General features: G+C 47.7%; 1 protein-coding gene across 2 annotated transcripts; it reads left to right on the top strand.

Moving 5' to 3' along the window:
• Nucleotides 1-4,437: 4,437 nt before the first annotated feature.
• Nucleotides 4,438-16,380, top strand: COPS7B (COP9 signalosome subunit 7B). Of its 2 annotated transcripts, none has more exons than XM_053390832.1 (7): nt 4,438-4,545; nt 7,562-7,738; nt 8,602-8,677; nt 10,757-10,845; nt 12,562-12,764; nt 12,874-12,979; nt 16,118-16,380. In XM_053390832.1, exons 1-7 carry the CDS (start codon nt 4,492-4,494, stop codon nt 16,274-16,276), a joined length of 864 nt encoding a protein of 287 aa, XP_053246807.1. In that variant the 5' UTR covers nt 4,438-4,491; the 3' UTR covers nt 16,277-16,380. The 2 variants fall into 2 exon arrangements, with proteins under 2 accessions (XP_053246807.1, XP_053246808.1); XM_053390833.1 differs by lacking the exon at nt 4,438-4,545 and adding an exon at nt 5,674-5,817.
• The last annotated feature ends 3,264 nt before the right edge of the window (nt 16,381-19,644 follow it).

Below are 19,644 nucleotides of genomic sequence, written 5' to 3'. Positions count from 1 at the left end.
CCCCGCCCAGCCAGCCAATCGCCCCCCCGCGCGCGCGACTGGCAACGCCGGTGACCAATCCGCGGGCTTCGCGGCGGTGGTGCCCCCGCCTCCCTCGCCGCTGGTCGCTAAGGCAGGGACGCCTGACTGACTGACTGCCCCCCTGGCGGCGGGGGAAGACGGGTGTCGCCGCAGGACAATCTTAGGCGGAAGGCGGGCGCGCCGTCCCTCCCGCGGGGAAAGCGGCCGCCTCTGGTGAAGAGGGCCCCCTGGCGGCCGGACCTGCGGGTCGCGCTAGACGCGCGGGCATCCTTCACACGTGTGTGGCTTTACGGTAGTTGTGAGAGATTGTGGATCCAGTCCTGTGAGGGTCTCTTTTCTTTCAAACCAGGGCCCACACTTTTCAGAATACATTTACTCCTGCCACAATATATATTTACTCCTGCCACAATATATATTTATTTTTTATAAGCAATAGATTGGAAAACAAAAAGGAACAGCTCCCAGCTGTGCTGGATTTATAACACAGAACACAACTGTTTTATAATACGATCGTGGGAAATACAGAAAGTACAAAACAATGCAGCTACATAATAACATGAATCATTACCAAAATATAATTATGATGAAGTTTTCTCCAGCACTTTGCTCGAATGGCTAATCTGGGTCACAACTAGGATTGTCTTCAATATCATGGCTTCATGCTCTCTGGCTCTCATTTTGAAAAAATATACACATATTTTGCAAATAAAAAACATTTCATTTGACTATACTACTCTTAAATGTTTTTAAAACCTTTTTGTGGGTTGCGGGGTCAGCTATACTGGCCAATGACAGCAAAAAGAGCAGAGTCCTGTGGAACAGGGTAGGAAATTTATGTTTTATATATAGCAGAGGCTTCAGTGGACTAAAGCTCCCTTCCTTAGAAGTTGAGTTCAGAGTGAGACTCTCGGACAAAGCAGCTGAATGTCAACCCACAAATTGAGAAGTTCAATAAGATTCCGTTGGGGCAGAATGGAGAAGTGCTTTCTTACCTTATTTGTGTTAATACAAGCCGTCTTAGTAACCCTGAGTGAAATGATCATCACAAATTGTTGCCATGCAGCCAGGTTCCGATGAAACCATCACAGGCTGTGCTTTTTGCTTCTTATAAGCGTTCAGGTCTAATCTTACAGTTTTCTCCTCTACACCCAATTTAGGAATGAGAGAATCCATCCACTTGGGTTTCTCTCAGTTGCTCATTTTTCATCTTTTCATCTCATTTTCTCATCTTAAGTTTCAGCTCTTCACATTTCCACAACACAACCAATCTTTTATTTTTCCCCTGCATTGCAGGAAGTTGGACTAGAAGCCTTCCATTTCTACGATTCTATGATTCTCTGAAAATTCATTGGTGAATTTCTCCTAATATACATGGAATCAAAGAAATGTAGAGTTGCAAGGGACCCCATGGTTCATCTAGTCCAACTCCTTGCAATGCAGGAATCTCAGCTAATGCATCCATTAAAGATGACCATCTGACTTCTACTTAAAAACCTCCAGGAAGGAGGTGAGAGGTGATACCATAAAAAAGGTAAAGGTAAAGGTACCCCTGCCCGTACGGGCCAGTCTTGACAGACTCTGGGGTTGTGCGCCCATCTCACTTAAGAGGCCAGGGGCCAGCGCTGTCCGGAGACACTTCCGGGTCACGTGGCCAGCGTGACAAAGCGGCATCTGGCGAGCCAGCGCAGCACACGGAAACGCCGTTTACCTTCCCGCCAGTAAGCGGTCCCTATTTATCTACTTGCACCTGGGGGTGCTTTCGAACTGCTAGGTTGGCAGGCGCTGGGACCGAGCAACGGGAGCGCACCCCGCCGCGGGGATTTGAACCGCCGACCTTTCAATCGGCAAGCCCTAGGCGCTGAGGCTTTTACCCACAGCGCCACCCGCCTTCAAATATTGAAGGGTTGTCACCTGGAAGATGAAGCAAGCTTGTTTTCTGCTTCTCCGGAGGGGAAGACCAGAACCAATGGATTCAAATTGCAGGAAAGCATTTTCCGGTTAAACATTAGGAATAACTTTCTGATGGTAAGAGCTGTTTGACAGTGGAACAGATTCCCTTGGTAGCGGATGGACTCGCCTTCACTTGAGGTTTTCAGAGGTTGGGTAGCCACCTCTCATGGATTTGCTAGCTGTGACTCCTGCATGGCCGGATGGTGGACTTCAATTCTATGATGTTTGGTCATCTTTCCTATCTTAAAAAAAATAAAAATCCCTTTTTATTTTTGAGTGTGGTGCATGCAGCATTTTTATACTGTCAAGCCATACATCCCACCCTATTTGATTTGGTCTTTCACAGAATTAAAGGATTGTACATTCAATGCTTGTACTTGATTTTTTTAAAAAAACGATAATATACATGGGGGGGGCGTGTTTCTGTATATCTTTATTTGTAGGAATATTTATAAACTGCCGCTTAAGATAAGAATATCAGCAGGGTGTACAATAAAATAATAAAAACATCACAAGATTATAAAACCTTAGAGCACAAGTGAGCCCCAACACACACATTTTATTGCTAGAGGGAAAAGCTTTTTCTTGCTGTTGAGATGTATACAGATAAATGGCAGCAACTCCCCCCCCACACACACACATTTACTTGGACTGAGAGTTATGATAATATACATCTTTTTTAACCAAAAAAAGTCATGGCAGAATTCAAATGGAAGGTTATTGAGCTTTTGCCCTTCAAGCAAGCCAGAATTCCACTTCTCACATAGAAAACAGGCTTGTTGGCCCCCTGATGTTTTTACCCATTTACCCTGTTAGCAGGTCATTAAAAGCAGACAGTCTTCAAGAGCTGAGGGGGCTGTAGCAAAGCAGAGATACTTCAATTTCATCTCTGGGAAACCGATCAATGCTTGTTTTTGTCTTGCAACTGCTGGTCGATGAGCATCCATCTTTTTACTGAGCGAGGTTACCTTAGGAGCCCCGGAAGTCCTCAGAGGGCGCTTAGCTGTAGGATAGGACCGAAGCTGCTCTCTGAAATTAAAGGGATCAAGGCAGGGCAGGGCCCAGGCAAGCCACTTTGCTGCCCGAGTTAAAAGGACAAGGTGGTCCCCTCTCTCCTGCCTAATCCCATGTGCAGGATGAACTAACTGACAGCTTAATCTTCCTTCCTGCTGGGATACTGTCCTGCACCACCAGACCCCCTGTTGCCTCTGCAACCAATATTCCCTGAACATAGGATACGAACTGCCCTTAAGAGTTTGATACTGCTCTTTTTCGTTGCTGCACAACAACAACAACATTTGACTGGGTTGCCCCAGCCACTCTGGGTGGCTCCCAACAAAAAATAGTAAAAACTTCCCTAAACGGGGCTGCCTTCAGATGTCTTTAAAAAATCACACAGCTGTTTATCTCCTTGACATCTGTTCAGAGGGTGTGTCACAGGGCAGGTGCCACTACCAAGAAGGCCCTCTGCCTGGTTCCCTGTAACCTCACCTCTTGCTCCAACATTTCTCTGATGAAAATAGGAATGTCCTATTCCATAATAAATAATTTTACTATTTATACCCCACCCATCTAACTGGGTTACCCCAGCCAATCTGGATGGCTTCCAACATATATAAAAATATATTTAAAAATACAAAAATACAGGGCTGCCTTCAGATGGCTCGGGGATCGGATAATTCCATATTCTCCAACATTTCTCTGATGAAAATAGGGACATCCTACCATACCCTGCAATATTTCTCTGACGAAAATAGGGATGTCCTAAGCAAATCAGGACATTCTGGGATCAAATCAGAAACTGGGACGGCTTCTGTAAATCTGGGACTGTCCCTGGAAAATAGGGACACTTGGAGGGTCTGTGAGGGAACCGCCAGAAGGCTCTCGGAGCTGGACCTCAGTGTCCGGGCTGAATGATGGTGGTGGAGACGCTCCTTCAGGTATACTGGGCCAAGGCTGTTTAGGGCTTTCAAGGTCAGCACCAACACTTGGAATTGTGCTTGGAAACATACTGGGAATCAACGTAGATAGATCTTTCAGGACCAGTGTTATATTGCCCCCCCCCCAGTCACCACCAAATATCCACAAAAATCAGCCAAATTCCTCCACAATCGCTTCCTCCCACCCTCCTTTCTCACTCTCTACACGCCTGAAAGTTCTGTGCAAAGGCTCCAGAGACTGCTAGCTACTTTCCCGCTCTTTTTGCACCATTTTTGCAGTTCTCCTACCTTTTGAGGCTGTTTTGCAGCTTATTTCCTGGTGCTTCACATATACATGGTTGTACATGAGTCAAAGTGGGGGAAACGCCTGCACATCATTGCTATAATCCAAATTTCTAAGGAACCATTGCAACAAGTGGAAGCGGTCTTCCCCCCCTCCCCCCCCATACATTGAAACCAACATTTTAGCTTCTTTCTGGACCTTCCCACTGCTAGCTGTGCCCTGCCCTCCGCCTTTTAAGGCTGGCAACATTGTGGACATCACCAGACCGTGATTTGAGCCACGGGGGTTAGGGGGAGAATGGGATGCTGCCCGTCTTTGAATGTCAAGAAATTTGGTGCTGCTGTTAACCTGGTAACTCAAGGTTTTCTTCTAACAACAACCATACCCTAAACCATGCTCCTAAATCCACTGGCGTGAATGGGCTTAGGCCTCAGGGGGCTCCCATTGGAAGTTAACTATTGGCTTCAACGTGCCCTCCTCCCACAGGACTGGGCCTTACCCCACTTAATTTGGAAATAAACCCCACGAAATTCAACAGGACTCATGGTTAGGGGTAGGGCTGCTAGGCCGCAACCCTATACCTATTTACCTGGTGAATAAGCCCCGCCGAATGTAGAGCAGCACTTATTTTTGCTTCCGCTGGGTTTATCTGTGCTATGTTACAGGTGCTTTTATTGTGTACAAAAGCCTTTTAAAAGTAATATGGGGAGGGTTCTTTAAAAAAAAGGAAACATTTATATTGTTGCATGTCATTTCAGATTTCCGTGAACTGCTCTGGCGCCTGTTTTTTTATGAGGGTTAGTGGTGGCATGATAAATGTAACAATTATTATTATTATTATTATTATTACTACCACATTATTATTACTTATTGAAATACAGCCTTCAGTTGTGCAAACTCGGGCAGAGTGTTAAGGGAGGAGGACCGGGCAGGGATGGCTGTGCTAGCAATATGTATAATCATAATGAATATTCTGGAAGCAGCCCAGAGGGGCTCGGTATAATTATAATTATACTTATTTGGATGCCTTCACCTGTTGATCCCAGCGTGGTTCACAGCACAAAAATACAATATATCTATAACTATACAGTATCTATATCTATGTATAGTGGTGTGGCGGGGGCGGGGGGGGAAGAGGTTTATTGTTTCGTGCGCTTGTTTTGTATCTTTTGGTTCTGTATCATCATCATCATCATCATTATTATTATTATTATTATTATTATTATTATTATTATTTATTGTATGCTCCAAAAAGGGAATTTTCTCCTCTTCCCCTGAGGGCGGACGGATATTTGTTTGTTTGTTTTAATAAAATTCATACATTCTTGATTGTAAAATATAATAATAATAATAATAATAATAATAATAATAATAATAATAATAATAATAATAATAATATGATGTGAGGCGGCGCTGAGTCTCCCCAGGCGGAACCTTCGTTCGCGGGGGAGGCAGTTCCCCGCCGGAGCGGAGGCGGCGGCGCACGCGCGCGACGCTCTTGCCGGTCCCTCTCCGCCGCCTCCTTCTACTCCGCCGCCGCTGCCGCTGTCATGGCGGCCTGAGGTGCGGCACGGGCGGAGGAAGCGAGCGAGGAGGAGGGAAGGGAGCGCGCCGGGCTGCCAGGTAGGGGCTGCGGCAGGGGAGGCGGCCCGGTGGCCAGGGCGGCGGCGGCGCTGGTGGGGCGGAGGGGGGCCCTTGGGGGGCGAGTTTCCCCTCGTGATGGCGGCCTCCCTCACCGGGTGGGGGGCTGTGGGAAGAGGGAGCCCCCCAAGCACACCGGCCCTCCGCCCGTCATTCGTTGCCGGAAAACGCCCCGCAGCGCCCGGTCCCGTTAAGCGCCTCGCAATAACGCCCTTCTCCCATTTTCCCTCCTGTGTGCGTGACCTATAATATATATGCAGGGGGAGGGGGCGTGTGCAGCATTATTGTTATTGTTATTTACAGTGGTACCTCGGGTTACATACGCTTCAGGTTACATACGCTTCGGGTTACAGACTCCACTAACCCAGAAATATTACCTCAGGTTAAGAACTTTGCTTCAGGATGAGAACAGAAATCGTGCGGTGGTGGCGTGGCAGCAGCAGGAGGCCCCATTAGTGGTGCTTCAGGTTAAGAACAGTTTCAGGTTAAGTACAGACCTCCGGAGAGAATTAAGTACTTAACCCAAGGTACCACTGTATTGTGTATTCCGCCTTTCATAATATATATATGCAGTGGGGGGAGGCGTATGCGTTGTTGTTGTTGTTTATGAAGTGTATTTCGCCTTTCATCCAAAGATCTCAGGGTGGTTCACAGCATAAAAATACAGAATAAAACCACAAAGTACATAATAAAAACAATGTGTGTTTGTGTTACATATATGTAATGCATACACATACAGTGGTACCTCGGGTTAAGCACTTAATTCGTTCTGGAGGTCCGTTCTTAACCTGAAACTGTTCTTAACCTGAAGCACCACTTTAGCTAATGGGCCTCCTGCTGCTGCTGTGCCGCTGGAGCACGATTTCTGTTCTCATCCTGAAGCAAAGTTCTTAACCTGAGGTACTATTTCTGGGTTAGTGGAGTCTGTAACCTGAAGCGTATGTAACCAGAGGTACCACTGTATTTATAATACATAAAGTGGTACCTCTGTTTTCGAACGCCTCTGTAGTCGAAAGCTTTGGAACTCGAATGCCGAAAACCCAGAAGTAAATGCCTCGGTTTTTGAACATGCCTCGGAAGTCAAGCAGGAAACGAGTCTTCCGTTTTGAGGTTTCCGCTTTCAGTTTTCGAACGTTTCGGAACTCGAACAGACTTCCGGAATGGATTATGTTTGAAAACAGAGTACCATTGTGTGCTCCGAAAAGGGAATTTTCACCTCTTCCCCTGAGGGCAGGTGGATATTTGTTTGTTTGTATTAATGAAATTAATTCACTTCTTGATTGTAAAAAAAAACAAAGCATATGAAAGAAAGATGGAACAGTAGAATCAAGGGGAAAGTTCACAGCTGTACTTTAAAAGCTGAAATGAAGGAACAGGATTGGGAAGCAATTCTGAAATGATTTATGTTGATTACAATTCTGGCGTTGTTTCCACGGCTCTCTGGACTTAGAGATATATTTTCCAAGGGTTCACCCACTCCCTTACTGAAGTAATGTAGGCTGTGTCCTTCAATAAGCAATACTCTTCAGCTACTGTTTCCCAACCTTCTGCAAGCCTTTATGCAGTTGTGTTTGGAGTTGAGGTGCTGCTTTGTAAACTTCTCACTTCTGTTGGATTACCTTTTTTTAAGCAGGAAGCACAGAGACACATTTGCCACCTTGGCCACACTCATATTCTTTCTTAGCGGTGCTTGAGTAGTGATTTATCCCCTTTTTCTCTTTGAAAGGTAAAAGCGTCTAGAATGGCAGGGGAACAGAAACCGTCCTGTAATCTCCTTGAGCAGTTTATTTTATTAGCCAAAGGCACCAGTGGATCAGCTCTGACTGCCCTCATCAGCCAAGTGCTCGAGGCCCCTGGGGTTTATGTCTTTGGTGAGCTGCTGGAATTAACAAATGTGCAAGAGGTGAGTGTGACCGATTTCCTGGAGACTGGTGAGTGTCAAACCATAAATGATGCTGCTGGATTGCTTAACTAATTTGTTTTAAATTGCCATCTCATGTTTTGTGGAAAGTGAAAGCAAACTGCTCAGGTAATTTTACAGGTTGTACTGGGTAGGTGGGTGAGTGGAGTGTGGGAGCTCAAGTCTTCTCTTGCGCTCATTATAACGCATGCTCATTGTTTTAAATCATGGTTGAGCATTACATGTAAGCCTGCCGTATGGTTTATGGCTTCAGAACAAGCCAGGGCATTAACCCAACTTCAAACCATGGTTTAACATCTTAACTTGTTCTGAAGCCATCAACCATAGTTTCTTGGTCTTGACAAAATGGCAAGGAAGGTGCTGTGGGTGCCTGGCTAAAGTACTTTGTTCATATATTGGCTTATACAGACCTTGATCCTGCAACAGCCTGCAAAGTCGACACAGTCTGTGTGCTAGAAGATTCTGTGAAACAATGAATATGGAATCTCTTTTACTTAGGGCAAACTTCAGCAGCACAGTACCCATCAGACACTTTGGACTACATCATTCATTAGTTCCAGCCAGCCTGGCCAATGGTCATAAATGATGAGAGTTGTGGTCCAAATCTCTAGAGGGCACCCACTTTAGTGAACGCTGCTTTAGCAGTGCCATTTTCCAAGGTTGAACCTGGAAAACAGGAAGCTCCGTTGCTGAAACATCTGGCCTTGACCAGTGCTGTCTCCTTGATTTAAGCAAGCTTGCAATAGTGTAATTTGATAACCCTTGGAATAGTCTTAATACTTAACTAGCCATGGGCTCACTTGCACTCTAATGGGTCTCTTCCTTTATTTTTTCTTCCTATGCAGCTTGCCGAAGGTCCCAATGCTGCTTATTTTCAGCTGCTGAATCTCTTTGCCTATGGAACATACCCGGACTATGTAGGTAAGAGACAGCTGCAATTCTAGAACTCATTTTAACACTACTGTGTCTTCATTGGCTTTTGGCATCTCCAGTTTCTTCCTCGGCCAAGTTCATGGAAGATCTCAAAATCTGCGAGATCTGCCTGCCTTGGTTCCTTCAGACAAAATTTCTGTCCTTTTCAGATGGAGCTCATCTCTAAAACTGTTTATTGATTTTATTTCTATCCCTATTTGTAAGCCGCTTTGGGATTCATTTGAATGAAAAGCAGTGTAGAAATATAGCATGGGTTAACATACCATTTCTCCCCCATTTTTTCTCCTGTTATCATCCAGTTCTGTTGCCATTGCCTCCCATCTCATCTCATTTCCCTGACTGCTGGTGATTAGATCATCATTTGCCCGGCTTTGCACTCCTTACTCTGCACTGCAGATCTTTTAATTATCCAAGAGCAGAGCAGGAGCTGCGCTTCAGGTAGCTGGTTGTCCTGTTCAGTTTCTATCACAATTCCTTCCTCTTGCTTCACGTCCATTTCCGCTTCCCTTTCTATCTGCTTTCTGCTCTTCCCCTGTGATCTCTTCTGAGCCCTGCACTTTTCTTTCCTACTAATTTTACCCTTCCTTCCAGTTTCACTGTTGACTCTGAAGTATTTCATTGTACAGCATGTAACATTTCAGGCACTTTATAAATAGTATTAATTTATTCTGCTCAGCTCTAAAGACGTAGCAACATGTGAAACTGCATTAATGCATCATACTATGGGTTCAGCAAGTCCTCAGAGGTCTTTCTAAGCCTTGTTTCCTGAGATCTTTCTAATTGGATGTTGTTGGCTTTTGACTTCAGCAGATATATGCATACAAATACAAAGTATTTCTGTCGCTCCAGCAATTCAAGACATAACACAGATTCACTTCTCAAGGCTCACTGACTATCTAATGAGCCATTGCCATAACAACTGGCTTGGTTGACCTTGTACCTGTTAACTTATCTCATACCTGGGGTGATTTCTGCCCTTGAAAGAAATTAACCCATTCCTTCGTGTCCAGTTCCTCCAACAGAGCATGTGAACTTGGGTGGCTCCAAATGTTTCATAGGAAGTTACTTTATCATTCATCTGAACTGATTTGCTGTTACATGCACTGGTTCCCAGTGCCAGGCTGCTTCTCTATCCAAAGTTTTCCAGCTCCCCCATTTTGCAGATTTCAAGGGCATTCTAAGAATAATGAGATTTGAAACTTTCCTGTTACCAAATCTGCCTTGTCAACAAGTTGTGCCTAAACTTGATTCTCATCCAAAATTTACCACCTGAGTCTTCATACATTCTGCATCAAATCTTTTAAAGGGATAATCTTTGCAAAACACACAACACTTGCGTAGTTCTCACATGCTCAAACCAGCTTATGGCAATTGGTTCTGTGAGGGTGGGTATCCTACTCATGGTATTTTGTAATTAAAACACTGGGATTCTGTGAATGGTGATCCAAAATGGATTTATTGGTGAGGCACAATGGAGGGAATAGAAACTGTTCAGAAACCGTGTGTGATATCAGTGCAAAATCCATGGATTCTGGCTAACAATTCATACCCAATGGCATACTGCCTGTTCCACCCCTTTGTTTTGTTTTTTTAAAAAATGAAGAGAAAGGTGTGGATGCTGGAAACAAAGTTCTGCCTTGTGCAGGTTTTCACTTGCTTGCAACTTAAGGAAAGTTAAAGCCACATTGCTCTGGTTTTCTCTTTTTGGTTATAGATATTTGAACTCAGTGAAGTGACAGTCCATGTCACCCTTTCTCAACTTAGTCCCCTTTAGGTGTTTTGGACTCCATTGACCATTGGCCATGCTGGTTTGAGTTGATGGGAGTTACAATTCAAAACATTTAGGAAGGTTATCAGGTTGGGAAATGCAGACTCTGCTTTTCAGAGGTGCGTATTCTGAAAACCGCCCCATGCTTCTCCATTTGCCAGTGCCTGTAGGGAAGTGGGAGCATTCTTCTGTGTGGCAGAGAATGTGGCTCAAAGTTGTGTGAATGAAGTCAGCAGCGTTGAGTAATTCAATTGAAGCACATAACCTGAAGTTTTTCTTTAATTCAATTTCTTGGACAGCAAACAAGACTAACCTGCCAGAGCTAACAGGGGCCCAGAAGAACAAGTTAAAGCACTTAACTATTGTCAGCTTAGCTTCCAGAATGAAGGTAAAGTTTGGCACTAAGACCAGCCAATTTAAAGGCAAACCTCCATATATGTGTGTCCGCGCACACACAGAGTGTGTAAATGTGTGTCTACACATGCATGCATATATGAATTTTTGGGAACTTTTGACATCTCCTGTTGATCTTGAGAGCCAAAGGGTGTAGAATAGACTTATGGGACATGAATCCCTGGTGCTTTCAGGCAGCTTTTTAGCAATGGGGGAAGCAGAGAGAGCAGCTGCTGAAATGAAACATTTATGCCTGAATCACTTTGGTTTCCTTTGATCAGTTATCAGATGGCTTGATGGTTTATCCTTTGCCATCTTGCCCAAATCGTAACTCCGTGGCGTAACTCAAGGAAGGGGCTAGGTATCTGTGTCAACTTTAGTTCTCCCTAAAAAATAGGAATAATAGTAGCTCTGTATCCCATTAGGTATTTCTGGAAAAAAGCAAGAACTGGAGCAGTTTTTCCATTGACTTCGGCAGTTAGGTTACAACAAGTAATAACAGGTTAAGCCGGGCTGTAGTGCCACAAGTACTGCTATTACAGCACCCCCTTCATGCATTTCATGGATGGGGCTTGGGTAACGTTTTGTCTTCCAGTTGGCAGCGCATGAGTAATAATGGAAACTGCCTCTGAATCCCTGGTGCTCCCCAGTGAAGCATGATGTGCCCTTGCTGTGTTATATCTAACACCTGCCATGTTCTTTTAGTTCCGTTTCTCTCAAACCTTTTCAACTTAGGCCTTCCTCTTAAATGCCCTCTGCCTTTGGGGAACCCTCACTGCATGCTAGTCACTGATGGCTCAGTCCCAACATTTTTGACCTTCGTCCCTGTCCTACAGATACTCTGGGTGAATCCAACATACCTATGCATGGGGGTTTGTACGTGGAGAATGATGCCTGCACAAGCAACAAGATTTCTCCCCTTCACCCCCTAAACCTGTTTTGGGGTTTTCCCTAACCCTCCAGAACAGATTTTTTTTTGGGGGGGTGTAGTCCCATTACTGGGACACGGGTGGCGCTGTGGGTAAAACCTCAGCGCCTAGGGCTTGCCGATCACATGGTCGGCGGTTCGAATCCCCGTGGCGGGGTGAGCTCCCGTCTTTCGGTCCCAGCTCCTGCCAACCTAGCAGTTCGAAAGCACCCCTAAGTGCAAGTAGATAAATAGGTACCGCTTTATATAAACGGCGTTTCCGTGTGCTGCGCTGGTGCCGGCTTGCCAGAGCAGCTTCGTCACGCTGGCCACGTGACCCGGAAGTGTCTCCGGACAGCGCTGGCCCCCGGCCTCTTAAGTGAGATGGGTGCACAACCCTAGAGTCAGACACGACTGGCCCGTACGGGCAGGGGTACCTTTACCTAGTCCCATTACACAAGCAACAACTTAGTTGAATCCCGCTCCTTGACATGCTAAAGGTATTTGAGAAACTTAAGTTCTGATCATCTCAGCTGCTAGAAGTTAGATGGCCATCTGTCATGGATGCTTTAGTTGAGAGTCCTGAATTGCAGGGGCTTTAACTAGATGACCCCCAGCATCCCTTCCAACTCTACATTTCTATGATTCTAAGTGTGAAGTTGGCAGATATCCTATAAAATGGTGAGCAGCGCCCCAGACTGCACCTAGAAACAAAAGCATGTTTTAGTCTAGGCTCCAGGGTGTTCCTGCTGGTCTCTGCCCCCGAATGGCAGCTTCTCACCTGGGCTCCCTTCTCTCCCCCAGTGTATTCCTTACTCGGTGTTACTGAATGACCTGGAGATGCGGAACCTGCGGGAGCTGGAAGACCTGATCATCGAAGCCGTTTACACCGACATCATCCAGGGGAAGCTGGACCAGCGCAACCAGATGCTGGAAGTGGACTTCTGCATTGGCAGGGACATCCAGAGGAAGGACATCAGCAACATCATCAAAACACTCCACGAATGGTAAGCTGCCCCCCAACAGGGTCTCCCAACTTTCCCACTCTTTGGTTTAGGCAGAGCCCCACCTCCTGCCATCTCTCTGACATTGACTGCGCAAGTATTGTGTTTACAGGTGTGATGGGTGCGAAGCAGTTCTGTTAGGAATTGAGCAGCAGGTGCTTAGAGCCAACCAATACAAAGAGAACCACAACCGAACCCAGCAGCAGGTAGAGACAGAGGTAGGTAATGGGCCCCCGTTAATGTCTTTATTCTCTAGGGCAAGCGGCAAGCAGCAGCCCTCGTTTCCAAACGGGATGGAATAAATTCAAGAATGTTGAGACTTTTCCTCTGCAACCTTCACTCATTCCTCTGGAATCGTCTCCTGTTGGTCTAACCTGCCTGGAGGATGTCCGTACTTTAGCTTTGTGGGAACTAATGCTCAAAATCAATCCTGAAGTTTATCCATTCTTCTCAGGATGGCTCCTGGGAGTCTTCTGGCCTCTAGAGGGCAGCATGCTACCGTCTAAAAAGGAACAATTCTTAATCACTCCTATTAGGTTCTTCCTCTCAAACCTTTCTCAGCGCTTTATTTTTCACATTATTTGGTCATTCAGTCCATCTGTCGCCTGATAAACTTAGCTCAGTGCAGATCCTGGGAGCTCACGACCAGAGTTCGCAAACAGGGCGTTTAGCGGGGGAGTTTAAAGGGGAGGCCAAGAGTTCTGTCTCTTGGTGTGCATAGGACCAGAGACTTGGAGAGTGAGGGAGCTGCTGCAGTGACCTGTTACACCTGTGCCATGTTTGTCATTCTGCCAGAGAAGAAGCAACAGCACACTTGCAGCAAGTGCAAGCTGGTTATCTTGCTGGAAGAGAAGGTGTAGCAACTTGAAGCCTGCCTAGCCACACCTTAAGCAACGGGACAACATGCAGAGTTGCTTGATAGAGCTGAGTTGACTGAGATTGTGCATCAAGATAGATGGGGTGTCCCCAGGGAAGAGAAAGATTGCCCATTGCAAGAGTCTAACCCAGGCACCCCCAAACTTGGCTCTCCAGATGTTTTGGGGCTACAACTCCCACCATCTCTAGCTAACAGGACCAGTGGTCAGGGATGATAGGAATTGTGGTCCCAAAACATCTGGAAGGCCAAGTTTGGGGGTTCCTGGTCTAACCCCTGGAGGAATGCGACACACAGAAGTAGGACAGTCACAAACCACACTTTGTCATTAGAGTTGCAAAATCGCTTCCGTACTCTCACCGTGGACACTGATTCTGGGCCAGAGGAGCTAGGACAGCAGTTGCCAAGCTCAGAAGACACTCAGAAGGTGGCTGTGAAAGGTACAGTGCACAGAACGATTATTTCCAACCCCCCTCCCCACCCAGAGCAGAAAGACAGGAGGAGATGGGTTTGGAGGAGCCTTTTTCCATTCTTGATCTAACCCCATCAGATCCAAGGCTACTGACTGTGGATGAGTCTGCTTATACATACTTGCTACCTTCTGTGGAGACGACACCAGAGAAAGGGAATTGCAGCCCAGCGATGACAAGCTGGGAGGAAGGAGTAGGAAGTACTCAAACCATAAGTTTCCAGCCTTTGTAACTTGTCCCAACAATATCAAAATAAGCTCCAATAAACAAGAGGGGAAGACTTCGAGAACAACAGAAGCAGACCTCAGAACACTCCAAGCAGCCTTTGGAAGGCACAGCCCATGGAAGGATTCCTGCTACTCCCCAGAGGAGGAGGAGAAGTCAGGGTGATGCTACTGAGGGGAACAGAGGCAGTAGTGTGTGGAGGAAACGGGATGTCCCAGGAGGCGTGCTGTCTTCCAGGTGCAAAGATTCACGATGTGACGGAGAAGTTGCCAAGTCTTATAAAGCCCACTGACTACTACCCCTTCTTTCTGATTCATGTGGGTGCAAATAATACTGCCCCACACAGCAAGGGACTATGAGACACTGGGCAGGGAGCTGAAGAGACATCACTCCTTCCTGTTGAAGGTTGTGGCCCAAGAAGAGAGAGGAAAATACTTGAGTAAACCACAGGCTGCGCAGGTGGTGTTGTCAGGAAGTACCGTATTTTTTGCACCATAACACTCACTTTTTTCCTCCTAAAAAGTAAGGGGAAATGTCTGTGCGTGTTATGGAGGGAATGCCTACGGGTGGCATGCCTACGGATTTTCCTCTAAAAACTATGTGCGTGTTATGGTCGGGTGCGTGTTATAGAGCGAAAAATACGGTAGTTGGCTTCTTGGATCATGGTCTCTGCTTCCTTGAGGTCGGACTTCTGGTGAGAGATGGGCTGCACCTCACAGCAGTTGGCAAGAATGTGTTCGCCAAGAGTCTGGAGAATCTAAACAGGAGAGCTTTAAACTAGATCTTGAGGGGGAGGGGAAAACAATAGGAACAACAAAAGAGCACCTGGAAGTGGGGGTAATAGCTTCATTGAAACTGAGCTGGTGCTCTGGAAACCTGCTAAAAGGCAAGAAACTACAGGAAGGAAGCAGCTGCAGGGAACAAGTCATGGTTTCAGTTGTCTACACAAATGCACAGAGTATGGGAAACAAGCAAGATGAACCGGAGCTTTTAATACAGGACAGCAAATACGACCTGGGAGGCATTACTGAAACCTGGTGGGATGAATCTCATGACTGGAATGTAGGAATTAAGGAGTATAACCTGTTCAAAAGGAACAGACCAAACAGGAAGGGAGAAGGAGCAGCATTGTATATAAAGGATGTGTACACTTGTGAAGAAATCCATGACCAGGAGCATGAAAAGCAGATTGAGAGTATAGGGGTAAAAAATTGTAGGAGAGAGAAACAGCAGTGACCTTACTGTGGGTGTCTGCTATAGACTGCCAAGCCAGACTGAAGACTTGGATGATGCCTTACGAGAGCAGATTACCAAACATTCAAAAAGGAAAGAAATAGTAATCATGGGGGACTTCAACTTCCCCGATATCTGTTGGGACTCAAACTCTGCCAAGAGTGTAAAGTCTGACAAATTCCTCCATTGCATCGCTGACAATTTCATTTCTTCTTCCTCTAACCTCTGCTCAGTCTCCCACCGCCAATGCCCTGGCTCTGAGCCTTCCTGCTCTGGGGTTCGCAAGCTGGTGCCCCCCACCACTCCTCTTCGTCCAGCCAATCCCTGACACCAGGGTAGATGGCTGATTTCTTCAGCCCAGTCTGAGGCTGCTTCCGATGTTCCTTTGATCTCCCTGCTCCTTCCCATTGATCTCTGGCTTGCTGTGCCCCCTCCTGCACCTTGTCTTGGGACAGAATACTTCTGTCCTCCACTAGCGCTTCAGAGGAATGGGGGTGCCCCGCTGTTTCATGTTTGCAAAGAAACCTCCTCTCTGCCTCTCTCCTCCCCTGCAGGTCACAAACATAAAGAAGACGCTGAAAGCCACAGCCTCCTCCTCGGCCCAGGAGATGGAGCAGCAGCTGGCGGAACGGGAGTGCCCCCCGCACACGGAGCAGAGGCCGCCCACCAAGAAGATGTCCAAGGTCAAAGGGCTGGTCTCCAGCCGCCACTGATGCCTGCACGGCGGCAGCAGGGCGTTCCAGGGCCCCTGAGCGACTCTGGCTCCTCTTTCCAGCAGCAGCTTGTGAGCCGATCTGGGTTCTTTCAGGCTGCGGGGGCGGGCGGCCCAGGTGGGTCCATGTTTGAACCAGCAAGGGACACTGCCAAGCTCGCAATCACTCAGGGCAGCCCTTCAGCACCGTAGCTGCTTCTTTTTCTCCTTTTTATTTTTGAGGAACACAAGGGCACCATTTGCTCTCTGATTTGGGGACAGGAGGCAGAAGCAGGGCACAGTTCCCCTGGGGCTCCTGCAGTTAGCTGCGGCCTCCTCCCCAGGTTGCCCTTCTCCACATTCCTTGGCAGCAGAGGTCCCCGGGCAGTGAGATTCGCCTTCAGGCTGGGAGAGGTGGCAGGAGGGAGGGAGGGATTTCTTCACTTGACCCCCAGCTCTGCCACATACCAAAGGTGACGCCGTGCCCCCGGCCCAGGCACTGGTTCTCGTTGCTACCTTCTTACTTCCCCTGCTCCTTTACAACGGCGTTTTGTCTTAGGGTGCAACTCTCTACCTCACGCTGCAGGGGGGTCGGGCTGTGTTTACTTGCCACCTGCTCTGCTGACCTCCTCAGCCCAGGTAAAAGCCCCTTCCCTCTCCTGCCGGCTTTTTAAAGTCCTTCAGCTCTGAAGGGGAGGAAGTTGGGGCAGGAAGAGTGGAGCCCAAGGGGGGAAAGCTGCTTTTTCCAGCTGCCGGCTGCTGCCGCTGCCGCTGCCGCCTCCTCCTCCCCTTCCTGAACATCCTCACAAGGGACGGGGTTGTTGCTGAAGTCGTGCGCTCTCAGTGTGTGTTTCACGGTCATAGTTCCCCTCCTCCCGAAGCCTTCTGAAGTGTGTTGCGTTAGAGTCTCCCTGGGCGAAAGCGAGCGCTGGGAAAAGAGGTTCCCCTCTTGGTCTCCCAACCCTGGGGACACTCTAGCGGAGGCAGCAGCAAGCAGGAGGGGTCACCTCTGCCGGCCTCTGCCAGACTTAACAGAACTTGAACTGCTTTCTGGTTGTATTTGAACCCCGTGGACCCAACCTCCTCCCCACGCCCCCGTTTTTGTACATTTGTTGGGAGGCTTGAGAATTTACAGCCTTTTGTATTTTATTTGATATTTGTTACAAACTTAATTGAAAGTGACTTTGTCAGAAGGATTGTTTTCTTTTCTATTAAAAAAAAAAGTCAGCGTTGAAATTCATACCCTGGCTGGAGGCTCAGTGTTTTTTTATTAAGTTGGTTTTAGACTTCAGAAAGCTCTGGCAGGTAGAGCAAGGCACTCAGGGGGCGGCAAACGATAGAGATCTATGGCACAACCACATGTGTATACTTCTGGTCGCCTCCCCTCAAAAAAGGACATCTTAGAGTTGGAAAAGGTTCAGAAAAGAGCGAGTGATCAAGGGGGGTTGGAGCGACTCTGAGATTCCCAACGAGCAGAGTCGGATACAGAGCTCCAAGCTCGTGTGAGGCAGCCGCACTATCCTTCTGGGATCCAAAAGAGGTCAAACTGCAGCTGCAGTATATTTAGGGCCAGAGCAGGCTGGGGCCCCGTGGGGGGGCAGTAGCAGCAAGCAGGGGGGCGGGAGCACCTCCCGTGAAACACACGGGGTTCACGGCGGTGCAGTTTGCATACAATCGCACGTTTTCAAAAATTAATTTATTTCTAAAAATGACATCCCACCTGCTGCACATCCTATGGGGAGGCAGAACACTGGCTGGCTGTGCTCATGGAAGAACCACCTTCAAGCTCTCTAAGGCAATACAGAGAAATGGGTCCAGGTAGGCTTTGAGATCTGTGAGCCGCAGGCTTCCTGAGATGGAGCAGGGGATTTCGACAGTGGAGACGGCAGGGATGATGCGTTAAGTGCCTTGGGTAGAAACCTGGGCTCCACAGACGATAATGAGCTCCACCACCGGCGCGTTCCGTGTGGTGTTGGCTTCTCTCTATGCCAGCAGCATACCCTGCTGTGAAACACCTGATCCCAGTGCCTCATGGGGAGTTGGCTAGCTAAATTGCCAGCGGGGTAGGAAAGGAGAGGTCGCGTTTTCCACGTGACGTTGAAAGGCATGTGCAAGTGGCCTCCTTGTTTCAGTACCTAGGCCCATCGGCAGCAAAGAAAACCCGAGAGCTCGGTTGGTTAGAGCGTGGTGCTGGTAACTCCCAAGCTTGCAGGTTCGATCCCGTAAGGGACAGCTGCATATTCTTGCATTGCAGGGGGTTGGACTGGATGATCCCTGGGGTCCCTTCCAGCTCTCTGCTTCTATACAGTCTTTCTGTATAGAGCCAGTGTGGTGAGAGAGCCAGTGTGATGTAGTGGTTAAGAGCAGTAGCCTCTTACGGGGAACAAGGTCCGTGTCTCCGCTCCTCCACAGCAGCTGCTGGGCGACCTTGGGCTAGTCACACTTCTCTGAAGTCTCTCAGCCCCACTCACCTCACAGAGTGTTTGTTGTGGGGGAGGAAGGGAAAGGAGAATGTTAGCCGCTCAGAGACTCCTTCGGGTAGTGATAAAACGGGATATCAAATCCAAAATCATCATCATCTTCTTTCTTGCCTACCTTAGCCACTAAGGAATCCAATGCTGCAATAATCCAATAAATATTCCCTCCTAAATATGAAATGTGGGACGCGGGTGGCGCTGTGGTCTAAACCACTGAGCCTAGGACTTGCCAATCGGAAGGTCGACAGTTCGAATCCCCGCTACGGGGTGAGCTCCCGCTGCTCGGTCCCTGCTCCTGTCAACCTAGCAGTTTTAAAGTACGTCCAAGTGCAAGTAGATAAATAGGTACCACTCCTGCGGGAAGGTAAACAGCATTTCCGTGCACTGCTCTGGTTTCGCCAGAAGCGGCTTAGTCATGCTGGCCACATGACCCGGAAGCTGTACGCCGGCTCCCTCGGCCAGTAAAGCGAGATGAGCACTGCAACCCCAGAGTCGTTTACGACTGGACTTAACTGTCAGGGGTCGTTTACCTTTACCTTTTTAAATATGAAATACCTGGTTCAGCTTTGATCCCATCCCACCCATACTATGGCGTGGGTGGGGAGCTTGTGGCCCCCAGAAGATGCTGGAGCCAATTAGAGTTGGGTTCTCCATCCTTGTGCTGCATCACCAGGAAGCAAATCTGGCCCTCCAAATCTCCACCTGGTCCTCTGAGCTGTCTAGGCCACACCTCTCCCTGACCTGTAGTCACCCCACCCAGTATTTTTGCCTGGTTGGAAGGTGCCTTGAGCCATGCCAATGTCTCTTGCTTGTCCAGACGGAGGACACAGAGGAACCAGCCTCCTGTCCAAAGGCAAAGTTGACATTTGTTGTTCCACAGGTGGAGCCTTCCTTGCCACTGAGCCTTTTGACG

This window comes from Podarcis raffonei, chromosome 5 (assembly GCF_027172205.1).
Source record: "Podarcis raffonei isolate rPodRaf1 chromosome 5, rPodRaf1.pri, whole genome shotgun sequence".
NCBI lineage: Eukaryota > Metazoa > Chordata > Lepidosauria > Squamata > Lacertidae > Podarcis > Podarcis raffonei.
Note: the sequence above shows the minus strand (reverse complement) of the source record. Positions and strands in the feature narration are given on the sequence as shown.

Coding starts and splice junctions, on each gene's coding strand:
- COPS7B (XM_053390832.1), top strand. CDS start 4,492: ATGGGATGCTGCCCGTCTTTGAATGTCAAGAAATTTGGTGCTGCTGTT. Junction 8,678..10,756: donor AACATACCCGGACTATGTAG/GTAAGAGACAGC, acceptor TTTCTTGGACAG/CAAACAAGACTAACCTGCCA. Junction 12,765..12,873: donor ATCAAAACACTCCACGAATG/GTAAGCTGCCCC, acceptor TTGTGTTTACAG/GTGTGATGGGTGCGAAGCAG.